A 13426-nucleotide genomic window follows, 5' to 3' on the forward strand; every position below is an offset into this window, starting at 1 on the left:
ATGACATCAGTGTGCACTGTTGAGCTTGTAGATGCAAGCTAATGCTGTGCGGCCAATCCTTATTTTATTATTTAAAATGTTTTTGTAGGGATCCCAAAGTTTCCAAACATGCCAAATATGTTTGTTAAGAATTTATTTGGAAGACAGGTATTGGAGTGAAAGGAGCCTTAAAATTTTAAATGAAACTGCAATCTCACTTTGTTTTGTAAGGGCCTTTGAGGTTAAGCGCGTGTTGGCGAGAACGCACATTTACCGCCGTGTGTGTGCTGTCCACGTGATGCCAGGTCGCGTGATGTAACATGCGAGGCACCGCCCCCCAGCGCGAGATGACTAAAAATGTGTCCAGCGCGCGCTGCGCAGCATCTCAGCAACTGCACAGCAAGGTGAGGAAGGTTGTGGTGGCTCGTGGTTTGCGGGCTGCTCTGAAAGCGAAGGAAGCCATGTCATACACTAAGTTTGTTGCAGCTCTTTTTAGGGCAAACACTGTGAATGTCAAGAACATACACATGTCACCTAGAAGATGTCGGGCGACAGTGGCATCCACCAAGAGCCAAGGAGAGAAGGATCAGCAAGAGTGCATCGTGGTGGAAGCTGTGCCGGCTGAGGTCATCAACCAGACCACACATGTTACAAACACGCAGTTAAATAAAATCCACATTGACTTCGACAACACCGAGGAGGCCTACAAAAGCAAAGGTAACATTGAACTGCTGCGAAGTCTGCTGGTGTTCAAGCTCTGTACAATTGACGTCCTTGTTGAAAAGAACAAAGAGGTGAGTTGATTGAAAATGATATGTATGTATGTATAACTGGGTAATGCTTAGGTGTTTGGCCAAGCAACTAACATTCAGCGCTATTATTGTTATTTTATTAATATTATTGTAGGCTGTTGTTAGCTTATTGTCCATGTTTTATTTTCAGTTGATGGTCCTGAGTAAGAAGTTGTTTGGTCAGTGGATGTTTGAGAAGCTGATGAAGATGACCTTCTATGGTCAGTTTGTGGCAGGGGAGGACCACAACTCCATCAAACCTTTGATTCAGAAGAATCAGGCTTTTGGTGTGGGGGCAGTATTGGACTATAGTGTTGAAGAGGACTTGACACAAGAGGAGGCAGAGAAGAAGGAAATGGAGTAAGTCATATTTACATCTGACTGAACCATTTAGAAAAAACTAGAATGCAGGTTACTTTCTCAGTAAGGTTTGTGGTTCAGGTACTGTAGTATGAAATGTTTTGTACTGAAGCTTTAATCCATGCACATTTAATCAGTATTTCATAACTTTAATATGACTCATCTGCATTCAGACGTACTAAACTCAAAAGGTTCGTTGAGTCGTGTTTGCACAGCCCAGTATCACATGTTCCATAACAAGATCAGTCTGTGCTCTTAAGACTCTTAAAAAAACTCTGAGAAATTGGAATGAACTGGAAGAGGCAACCCGCCCCCTCTCCATGCATGGTTCTATGGGAGCAGAGGAGCAATTATTCTATTACAGTAAAATAAAATATTACATGAGTTATGTAATCCACAGTATGGTTCATCCACATAAACAAACTGTAATCAAAACTGAATGTGTTTTTATTACATCTCTAGTAGCATAACAGTGCCTGTCTTCTATTGGTCGGCAAGGATAGACCCCTCTCCTCTGATTGGTTGAGCTTGTTATTCAGCCAGGGGATGTATTCATTAAAGGGCTGCCAGCCTTTAAGTAATGTCTTGGATCCATTTCATGTGGCAGACTGGCACACACTCACAGAAGAGTTGCGCAATGTTCTGAGGCAATAAGCTTTTTTTTCAAACTGGGGATTATCTCACTAAGCACGAACATACACACACACTAAATCCAAACACATTTTTGTCCAGGAAATCTTAATTAAATTAACAGAACGGAAAATACTGATAACTCTATGAAGACAATACAGTAGTTCTGCTTGTTCCCTGATATGTTTCTCATGTCACGGCACGCCCTAGAAAAGACAGTTATCATCATAACTGCATCAAAAGGTTAAAATGAAAGAAAAACATTTGTCTTTCCTCAACATACAAACTTTTTTGTCTCTTTCAAACTTCAACAAAGTCTTCTTAGATCGCAGTAGAAATATCTTTAGAACTTCTTGTGTTAACTTTGGCATACTGTCTGGATAATTAACTCATGTGAAGCAATGCAAGTGACAGAAGTCATAAAACTGAGAGAAAATATCTAAGCTATAATGTCCTTTTCATTTGTTGTATATAAAAGTAAACCATTTTAGGTAGGGCTGCACGATTAATCTAATCGCAATCGTGATGTCCTCGCATTCGATTAGATAACCGCAAAAAGTGTGCGATTTCATAAAACAGGAAAAGTTTGAGACACTCTCTTCTCTGTGCACTGCAGTCTGCTCATTATCTCCGTCCACACCGGGCTCTCGCATGTGCCCCTAAAAAAAGATAAGCCTACAGTGCAATGAGAAAAATTGTGCGAGCAACTTAAGTCAACAACCTATCGTAACCCCGCCTACCCGCTAATTGTTCAAAACATAGTCGGACTCGCCACCGGAGCACAGAGAAATGCTGGTGCTTCGGTCGCTCTGTGACAGAGACAGAGAGACGTCGGCAGCAGCTGAAGCAGTGAGACAGAAGAAAACTGGGAGAAGATAAGGAAGGTTTGGGTTTGGCTCGCTGGCTTAACATTAGCTGTATCTTTAGTTGTTCAACTTTTCATAGAGCTGAGGTGCTTGTCAGTCACTTTTTCATAAACCGACCAATCACAGGCTGGATAGGGCGGGGCGTTAAAAAAGTTTGAAGTGCTACAGCAAATCATTAAATGTTGAACAATATGATTATTGACAAGTTAGTACTTAGCATTAGCAATTAACAGAGAACAATGTAGAGCCTTTTGCTTGCACAAGGATTTATTGACCCCACAGAAATGAAACAGCTGTGACCGGATTTAATATTCAAATAGTGGTAAATAAGTATACTATTAGGCCTGTATGAAAGTTTAATGTATGTAGTATTTAATATATTATTGTTATACTAACAGTATGCTATTAACTAAGCATTACACTCTATTTAATACACTCATGTACAATTCCTCCAGGTTGTGGATAGAGACTCTGCAGTAGACACATGCAAATGAGCCGGTGCCAGTGTGCCAATATTTGCTACTTCTAACTGCCTTCTCCATAGAGCAAAACAGTCCCCTTGTACTGTTTTACTAGTTATTTTTATAAATATTGTTTATTGTTTAACTTTGTTCAAGTTGAGAAAAACACATTTCAAAATGTCATTATTTTGTGCATTTTCCTTTATAATTAAGTAAGTATACTCTTAGTACCATTTGTTCCATTATAATCGCAATCGCAATATTGTCAACAATAATCGCAATATAACTTTTTCTCCAAATCGTGCAGCCCTAATTTTAGGTAGATCTTCTGATGCCAGTGCTTTCTTCTTTTGCAGTTCATGTGTTTCTGAAGCAGAGAAAGAGAGTCCAGGTTTGTCTCAATTAAAAATAACTTTTGATGTCATGTAGTTTAGCTGTTCAGTTTCCAAATGTGTTGTATTACCAGCTACTGGATTCTTCATTGTGTAAAGCACTCCTGAACAGTTAGCAGGCAAGGCAAGTTTATTTGTATTGCACATTTCAACGAGAAGACAATTCAAAGTACTTTACATGAAAGCAACAATAGGGAAATATAAAAAAACATTTAAATACAATTTAGGCAAATAAATGCAAGGCTGAACTCCTGGTTTGCTTTGAAATTCAGTTGCTTCAGCTTGGCCTGAATGCAACACGAGTGTCAGGGTTGGTATGTTTAGTCATGTGGCCATGTGTTCTAGCCTGGCCAGTACTGGTTTTATCTGGATATAGTGCGGTCTGAAATGTCCTGTCCAGTGTCTACAGTGAGAGCTTGGTTCATGTTACAGGGTTGATGTTTGAAATCCAAGTATATCTTTCACCTGCCTAGTGCTTTCTGTGGTTATTACAAATTTACACTGAAATTTCAGATTAAAAGATCAGATGCCAACTGTACAAATAACAAGTGTGGGGAAAAAAAGTGGGAAAGTTTCCATAAATAGTTTTTGTTTGTGATACATTCATTCTGACATAAATAATCTGATAAATAATAAGTGTACATTACTCAAAACAAAAGCTTGTAGGATTGAAATATGAGTCCAGTTGTAGAACTAGGAGAAAACTGCTTTTAATAACTTGCTAATATTGTTTATGCTAATATTGTTTTTAGTGTAATTTCTGATTATATTGTCTTGAATTATCTCATTGATACAGATGTGATCGAGACATTTAAGGTTCAGTCAGCTTTTTTTAATAATAGTATTTCAAAATACAAAAACTCTGTGGGGAGAAAAAAAGGTTTAAGTTTGTAATGAAAATATCTTTTTCCATGTCAAGCAGCTAATGTTACTTTCTTTTCACTCCAGATTCTGATCACCGTGAGAAGAAGTACAAAGCCCATCGTCAGTTCGGGGACAGGCGTGGAGGGGTTATTAGTGCTCGTACCTACTTCTATGCAGATGAGTCCAAGTGTGACAAGCAAATGGAGACATTCATAAACTGTATTAAGGCATCTGGTAAGCAGTATTGTTAATGAGGAAGCAATTAAGAAACATAACGTGTTAACTAGAGTTTGGTTATTATAATGGCTATACAAATACAAAAAAACCCCACAGCACAGTCGCAACATAAATAGACTTGAATTACACCAAATAAAATGGGTGGAGAGTTATACAACATCCAGCGACATAAAATGTGTTATCAATTTCAGGGGGAGCCTCCGCAGATGGATTTTCTGCCATCAAACTGACTGCTCTCGGGCGCCCACAGTTCCTTGTAAGTTAATGTCACTAATATGAACTAAAAGTTCATATTACAGAATTTACATAAAGGTGTGCATTGATTCACAACAACAGTGCTGCCATATGTAACACTAACAAATGTGTATTGGCACAAGATCACCTTTACAAAGTATTGGTACAATAAAACATATCTTTATGTTTTTGGTCAATACCAATTGATTAGTTATGATCATAGATTCATGTTACAGTGTACAAACCCCAGAAGTTGCTTTCAGTGTTATCACTGAAATTCTAAAAAAGCATCCAGAATTGAGCGTCGCAGGAAAAGGTATATGGACTCACACCTCAGTGTCACACTGTCCTAACATGAAAACGATGATGCCAACTGACAGTGAGTGAGGAGTGGTGTGATTTTCTGTGAATAAAATACTGAGGTGTCCAGCTAACCCCATCACACTATGACTCACAGAAAATGATCATTTGATCATTGATGCATTGTCCTGTGTTTGAACAGCTCCAGTTCTCAGAAGTCCTGGTTAAATGGAGACGGTTTTTTAACTTCCTGGCGGCACAACAGGGAAAGTCTGAAATGATGGTTTTGGAACAAAAACTTGAGCTGGGACAACTCAAGGTGTGTCCAATGCAGGTTCACACATGCTTATCCATGACTGGTGTGCCAAATCCTGTTTTAGTTGTTTCTAAAATGTTCTTTGTGTTAGAGCATTTGTGACTTTAAGTGGCATGTGCTTTTGTTAACATTAAATTCAGCAATATGTGTTTTTAATCATTGAAATATTTTTTTTTGTAGGAAAGTTTGATTAAGCTGGGTGTTGGAACTAAGGATGACATTGAGAAATGGTTTACTGGAAAGAAGCTGGGTTTGCCAGGGTAAGACAGTTACTCATCAGTGCAATGATAAAAACAAATACTTCACATGCAATATTTTTGTACTCTGTATATACATAAATACAATAGAGCCTCTGGGCTGAAGTTCTTGAATCCCTCTTAAATCAGTAGCAACTGCGAATAAGGCACTGAATTTAAAATATTTTCACTAAAATTTCACATTTTCATACACATTTTCTACATCTTATTGTCAGAACGATAGATCTGCTGGACTGGAACGGTTTGATAAACGATAAAACAAAAATCTCCAATCTGCTCATGGTGCCAAACCTTGAGGTGAGTCCTTGTCATGCATATATTTAGTGGTGGGAAGGGTCGAGAATGGACTGTCTGTGGGAGCTCAGTAAGTGTTACCCATGTAAGTGGCCCTTGTTTTCAATAAGTCTGGTTATCTTTTAACTTATCTGTACACTGTGAGCTTTGCAATAAACACTAGGCCGTAATATAATCTTCAAAAGAGCATGATACAGCATTTGATAGCAGAAACCCATTTCTTATGGTGATTATTTTTCAGTTTTAAAGGTGGAAAATGCAACATACTTCTAATAGATTACATTTCAGATCTCTACATTTTACAGATACATGTAATCATACTGTTAATGGTTTCTTAAACGGATAAATGAGTATAAAGTAGATGTAGGCAAAACAACTATTTTTGTTTTCTCATCAGTCATTACATCATTACCATAATGTAAAGTGGATAAGAGTCTTGTTGGTACAAGGAATTTAATTTCTTCCCTCAAGAGAATAACCTGCTGGCGCAATATCATATCTTCTTCCCACAAGTAAACATACAGTATATTCTGATGAGGTGAAAACATATCATTTCAGTGTTTCCCACAGAATGACTTTCATGACATTCTCCAGCTTATTTTAGAGTTCACTCACTACTTCTGCTCACCTTGCTTTCCCCTTCGGTACTTCTTTGCCCACACTCCCACACCTCTGGTCTCTTACTGCAAACACTTACTTACTTGGCCCGCCTCTTTCTGTTTGTATCTACCTGTACGTGTTTGCCCTGCTGACTTTCTCCATCAGCAGTTTGTTCGATAAAGTCGCAGAAAAGCACAGAACTCCTCTTTTGGAGTTTTCCACCCGCAATTCCTTTTTTCCAGCAGCAGGTGCTCTGCCAATTGAATGACATCTGCACTGATGTGTTCACAGTTCACTGTTGCTTTACCTGGTCCTTGCTTCAAAAATTTCCACCTTGTCTGCGTTTTTGTAACATAATGCCAGATAACATCTCTCTCTGTGTTTATCAGCAGAATGCTAAAATGGGTCACCAAATATACTTTGGTAGCCTGGGCGGCCCGCCTAAGTAAAGTCTATATGTGGGAAACGAAGCAAAATGCCCTTTACATTTCTGCAGTGTTGGTATAAGTCGAGTTTTAGTGTGCATGTTAATTTAGCCAATGCTATTGAGAGCAGTTAAGAAACTCAACACAAAATGGCAGAGCAACCTCTGCCTGCCTATCACATAATATAGTTTGGGGGTTAACCCTGATTACAAAAGGCTTTGAAAGCAAATGCCAAACAATTGGATGTTTTGTGTTTGTTGTGCAGGTGGGCCAGCTGGAACCCTTGTTGAACAAGTTTACAGAGGAGGAGGAGAGTCAGATGAAGAGAATGCTCCAGAGAATGGACGTTCTGGCCAAGGTAAGGCGATCAAATCATTGTGCATTTAGGAAATGATTTTAAGAAGCAATACAGAAATCTTTTGGTGTTTGCTGAGTGACTGTCTTGCACTTTAATGGTGAGTGTCACTTATAGAGCCATGTAAGTTGTAAATACTCTTTGTTTGTGTGTCCTAGCATGCCATGGAGAATGGGGTCAGGCTAATGGTAGACGCCGAGCAGACATACTTCCAACCGGCTATTAGTCGACTGACCCTTGAAATGCAGAGGAAATTCAACAGAGACAAGCCAATCATTTTCAACACTTATCAATGTTACCTCAAGGTGAGACCAGTTGCCTCATTACAGCTAATCATGACCAGTTTGATTGATTATTTAAATCTACAAATCCTTTCCCGTTTGTGTGAACTGTGAAACCAAAATTATCTTTTTGTCAATACTGTTGGTACATTTTGTAACATTGAGTTTCTTTGTTGCTACTAACTGTACCATATGGATAGAAATGCCTAAACAGATATTGTATATGTGTACAATAGCAAGCTCCTGTCAGTGAAGCTGTACAACACATTATATGAAGACATCAAAGATGGCTCCTGATATGTCATGTTTTAAAGGGGCTATGTGTAGTCACAGCTTCTTCATTGTCTCAGTCGCTGTAACAAAGGTACCCACATAACAGACAATAATACAACATAACGCCGCAGGTCAACACCACAGTGGAAGACCCATACAGTACAGTAACAGAACTTATTGCAGTCTAAAGTGTGATTCATACTTCTGCATTGAATCAACAGCATAACCTACGCATAGCCCCGTACCTTACGCAGTAGCTTACGCCATAGCATAACCTGCACCTTCTCCAAAATGTAAGGACACGTCAGGGCGACGCGGACAGTAACAACTGTGATTTGTCGGCTGGGTAGCCTAGCAGCGCCTCCTAGCCGACAGGAAGTGGCTGGTGCTTTGAACTGGGTACCCGCAGTGTCTTAAAAGTATTAAAGTCTTAAATTTCATATTCTAAAAATAACGCCTTAAAAGTATTAAATTTCATTAAAAATGTATCAAATTTCATTTACAAAGATCTTAAATTTTTTTCTTGTCCTTTCGTAGGATTAAATAAATGCCGTAGCGTCATAAATACTTTTTGCGTGTGTGACTTTACAATTTACTCCGTTTACTCTATCAATTTGTGCTATGGTAGCATCTTTCGACAAGGCAGCATATATCGTCAGAACAACAGCAGTAGGTAACGTTACTGTTTACGTCAGTGTTTAGCTTTACGCTCTGGACTGTGGAGTGCGCGGTGCACGAGCTCTGGCATCCAGCTCTGGCGCGAATCAGCCAGTTATTTGGTAAAACAAAACATCTCTTAAGTGCTACTAATAACCTAACATTAGCTGGTCGACTTAGAATGGGCAAGTGTCTGAAGTTCAGAAGGCCAGAGATACAGACAAGGTAGGGGACGAAGCTGAGGGCAATGACGCTGAGGTTAGCACAACAGGCGGATCAGCGTGCGAGTCAATCTCATTATGGGCCCGTGTCCACCAAAGCGTTTTTTGCCAGCTGAAAACGCCAGCTGCTCTTCTGAAAACGCACAGCAGGGAGCGCTAGCAGGCGTTTTTCCCACCTGCTTTGGTTGCTATGATACATTTGTTGCAAGCGGTTGCAAGTAGTTCTACCCAGAGCCCTTTAAAGAGAGTCGCGTCAGCGGGGTTCCAAAATGCTACATCGTCACGTGGTTCATGGAGACCGCAGATAGTTCCCGGAAGTCCTAGGCGGGCAATTCAAAATGAGCGAGAGAAATGACAAAACGGCGATTTTAAGCGATTTCTGGTCATTTATACGATAAATGCGTTGATTTACAATATTTGCACAGCACAGTGACACGTGTATGTAGTTACATTACTATTTTGTAAATAAAGAAGAAACAAAAAAAGTAACTTAAGTTAAAAAAACAAGCTGCTGATTACTGCACTATTTTTTTTTTTTTGAATTGTCACTTGAATTTTATGTTTCAGTTTATTGAAGTAAAGACAATTCTACAATAAATTGGTATAGAAAATGTCTTCAGAATGCAGGAAATTAAGTGTAAAATGCTCAATGTTTTCTAGGGGAGGACCCCCTGGTCCCCCAATTAATATATTTCCGCATCGAATATTTCATTAAAATAGTGTTAAAATATATTTTTGTCTTGTTCTTGTGAACCCAATATTATGAATCATGCACGTGAGTTAAGTGTATCATCATACCGCTAATCTGAACCCCTATGTCCCCACCACTTTTCAGCACAAAGTGACGTCCTTGGTTCATTTTATGTTTTAGTACAAACACACCCCAAAAGCTATAGTGTATTAAATATGAATGTAAGTATTATAATAAAATGTTTTATTAAATTCAGGTAACCTCGTAAATAATAATTTTCTCGGGCTTAAAATTCATACAGATTTTCTATTATACGGCAGTGAAGTTGGCATTAAATTTCATCCTAGGTGGTATTAAAAAGGTCTTAAAAGTCTTAAATTGAACTTTGAAGTAACTTTTACTAGCGGCCAAACCAGCGGCTGTAACACGTTGGATCAATATATTTGGGCGTCACAACCCGAGCGAAATGACTTGTTTCACTATCAGACTGTGATCCATGAGGTCGATATCAGTTGAAAAGTCTATAACAGCCGCACGTATATAATTTTTCCCCTATTCACATCAGCAGAGGGCTAAACAGTCGACACAGTGGACGCTGTAGTGCTACCGCCAACTAGTGTTTGGCAGTGTAATTGCAGAATGATGCAGACACTCACTAGTATTAAATGCATGGCTACCACATGGTGACCATAGCTGACGCCGTAGAGTACGGCGTAGACTCGACACAAAAGTATAAATCACAACTGTTATGAAGTGTGGCAACAGTCTCATTTATAACATCCAGTCTAGCTCACTAACTGTTTTAGTTATCCAATAAATTTGGCTATGCAAATATACTACATTGCTGAGCCTCTCTGGTGAAAGATACATAACATCAGCGTATCATGTCTGCTAATTGCGGTCAATGTAACATTAACATGCAGCGAGCATGGATTAGTTGAATCTCAAGCTGATACAAATGTTACTGTAATGCTGCAGTGGGAGTTTACATGAGTTTCCAGGATGTTGTGTAAAGCTGTCTCCCGTTGTGTCTCCCGGACTCTGTGTGTCGGATTCTGCTCACTCATGAGTTTGACCACATCTTGTTTCTGCAAGGATGGTTTGAATTTAGTGATATCCTTTGGTGTTTTTTAATACTCTTAGGAAGCCTATGGCAATGTAATTGTGGACGTTGAGGTGTCACGACGGGAAGGCTGGTACTTTGGTGCCAAATTGGTTCGTGGAGCCTACATGTACCAAGAGAGAGACAGGGCCAAAGAGATTGGCTACGAAGACCCGATAAACCCGGACTATGAGGCCACTAACAGGATGTATCATAAGTAAGTGTTGAAATATCATCAACACCCTTTGTGGTTCTGCTAGAAAATGTCTAAATCCTAATCACCTGCCTTGTTGTTTTTCCAGGTGTTTGGAGTATTTGCTGGAGGAGATCAAACACAGCAGGAAACCAAATATCATGGTTGCAACTCACAATGAGGACACAGTAAAATTTACCCTTGAAAAGTAAGTTTTGTTTCAGGCCTGCATGAAAAATTCATAGATGGTGGAAAACTTGACATGCAATAAGTGCTGATTTAGTGTGACCATACATGATAGCCTTAAAACCTCTCATTCATGAAGGATCAATCTTAATGGTTTAAACGAATGCCTATCACATTTCTCTAACTGAAACCTATTCTTTGTCAACTTTCCAAAGCACTTATAGGATTTACCGAAGGAAATTGCTTTCAGCAGAATTGTTGAATACCACACTCCAGCTGTTGTTATGTAACAGCCCTTTAACATATGTGGGTTTTCTTTTCAGGATGAATGCCATGGGCCTCTCACCCACTGAGAATAAGGTTTACTTTGGACAGCTGCTTGGAATGTGTGATCAGATCAGCTTCCCGCTAGGTACGTTGTGCTCAGCTCAGCTCAGATCAGATAGTAAAAGTTATGGAATCACAGAGGCTTACATCACACAACCATGTGACCATAGGGATACCACTGAAACATAGTCTAAACACACATCAACAAGTACTCCGGCAGCCAGTGACCTTACAAAAGGTCTATATAATCTATAGATATCTTGGGAGCAAACAACTCCAGTTCTTACTCTGGCTGTTTCTCTGCTAAAGTCATGACATGAAATGCACACAAGGTGGAGAGAGTGGACGCTGATAAAACGTTCCTCCTTTCTCTCTGTTGAAAACAGGTCAAGCAGGTTTTCCAGTCTACAAGTACGTTCCGTATGGCCCGGTCAACGAAGTCATTCCTTATCTTTCTCGTCGTGCTCAAGAGAACCGTGGATTCATGAAGGGATCCCAGAGAGAGCGCAGCCTGCTGTGGAAGGAGCTGAAGCGCAGGTTGCTGGGTGGTCAGATTTTCTACACACCTGTGTACTGAGTCACAGAACCATAACATACTAACTGCAGCGGTAAGCATTCCACACAGGGAGATGAAGGTCCTTTTTTGGCTTGTAAGGCTACGCAGTATGGGCAACCGTTTTGCAGTTTTTCAGAACGGACAAACCAAACACTGACTCTAGAGAGTTTCGCAGCCACTGTATGTGCTCCTACATGTTTGCAAGACAATGGGAAGGTGAGGCGAGGGGTATTTAGCCATCTGCAACCTCACCACTAGATGCCAAGATATCCTACACACTGGTCCTTTAAGTGTAGAATGGTTTATGAGTTATCAAGATTTATTTTGCTTTTAGCAATATATTTAATAAAGCAGTGTCTAAAGCATTGCCATAATAATACAGAGATACATGTGCTTCTCCTTTAAGAAATGATGATTTATATTTATCTCTAAATCGGAATATGTTTATTTAACACAAAAATAGGCCATGGTAATCATCAGTGTCCACTCAACAAAAAAACACTTCAGCAAAAAAAGGCTGCAAAAAGTATATTGTGAATACGTTTACCAAAGTTGTCTTACTTGTATATTTGTATGTCCTGTGCTTTTTGTAAAGTTAAAATACAATATGTTTTGGTCAACGTTAAGGCCATCTCCCTGTCACTCAAAAGTGCCTTATGATTACGAAGATTAACAGGAAGTAGTCAGCAATTGCACATTGTTTTGTTTTTACTGCACACTCCTCCTAGGGCATTTTAAATTGTTTTAGCATGTTATTAATCTACTGCAATGAAGACGAACAGAAAAAAATGGAACTGTTAGGATTAAATACTGCCTTTGAATGTGTTTTTAAATTGAAATGTTTTTTTTTTTAGAACTGGAAATACTGGGATATAGAAACTAAAAATCATAGTTCATCCTTTTTAAAGTTAAACAAAATGTGCATAGTATTTTTGGAGACACAGTAAACATTAATAGTGCAATGCGGTTACTGTTTTGAAAACAATTTTCTTTTCAAAGCATTTCCAATGCACAACAGTAGTGTTGCCATGATAATTTGATATAGAGTCATAAATGCATAGTCATTTAAAGCTAGGTTAGGTAATTTATTGAATTTGTTTGTTGAATTGGTTGAAAATAAAAATCAAATGCTCTAACAGAAAAAAGAACGACTGAATGAAATGGTTGTCCAGCCTACCTGCCTGCATACCTGTGTGCAATACTGCCTGCATGCTCACTGCACATGCAAATATGTTTTGGGTGAGTGGCTTTGTGGCTTTGGAGGGAGGCCAGAAGGGAGCAGATGCCTACCCTAGATTTAAGTACATTTAGTTCCAGTATCAGTGGCATAATTTTAACAATACACAACGGATTGGGTTGCCTCCTTGGAATGAACCGCAGTGTATTATAAAGTCTGTTAACCTAGTAACGCAGGCATATTTTGAGTAAAAAAATGGGTTTTATTTGTGTGCTGTTCCTTTGATGTTTTTTTTCCCCCATAATTTTGTATTTGGTATAAATCATATTTTGTACAATTGTAAAATGTATTATACTGTGATTGAACATAATAAAATAGGCTACAGTTAATGTAAAAAGAAA

At 39.0% G+C, this 13426-nt stretch overlaps 1 protein-coding gene across 2 annotated transcripts; it reads left to right on the plus strand.

Annotated features, from left to right (window-relative positions):
- Nucleotides 1–13426, plus strand: LOC123981590 (proline dehydrogenase 1, mitochondrial-like). Of its 2 annotated transcripts, XM_046066540.1 has the most exons (15): nucleotides 1–383; nucleotides 521–773; nucleotides 922–1130; nucleotides 3444–3478; nucleotides 4428–4577; nucleotides 4772–4836; nucleotides 5317–5433; nucleotides 5611–5690; nucleotides 5903–5984; nucleotides 7272–7364; nucleotides 7520–7666; nucleotides 10628–10803; nucleotides 10889–10987; nucleotides 11289–11377; nucleotides 11679–13426. In XM_046066540.1, the coding sequence occupies exons 1-15, from the start codon at nucleotides 337–339 to the stop codon at nucleotides 11867–11869; spliced, it is 1833 nt and encodes a 610-aa protein (XP_045922496.1). In that variant the 5' UTR covers nucleotides 1–336; the 3' UTR covers nucleotides 11870–13426. The 2 variants fall into 2 exon arrangements, with proteins under 2 accessions (XP_045922496.1, XP_045922495.1); XM_046066539.1 differs by lacking the exon at nucleotides 1–383 and having other exon boundaries at nucleotides 390–773.

Source organism: Micropterus dolomieu, linkage group LG13, assembly GCF_021292245.1.
Source record: "Micropterus dolomieu isolate WLL.071019.BEF.003 ecotype Adirondacks linkage group LG13, ASM2129224v1, whole genome shotgun sequence".
Classification (NCBI taxonomy): Eukaryota; Metazoa; Chordata; class Actinopteri; order Centrarchiformes; family Centrarchidae; genus Micropterus; species Micropterus dolomieu.

Coding starts and splice junctions, on each gene's coding strand:
- LOC123981590 (XM_046066539.1), top strand. CDS start 441: ATGTCATACACTAAGTTTGTTGCAGCTCTTTTTAGGGCAAACACTGTG. Junction 4,578..4,771: donor AAACTGTATTAAGGCATCTG/GTAAGCAGTATT, acceptor TATCAATTTCAG/GGGGAGCCTCCGCAGATGGA. Junction 5,985..7,271: donor TCATGGTGCCAAACCTTGAG/GTGAGTCCTTGT, acceptor TTTGTTGTGCAG/GTGGGCCAGCTGGAACCCTT.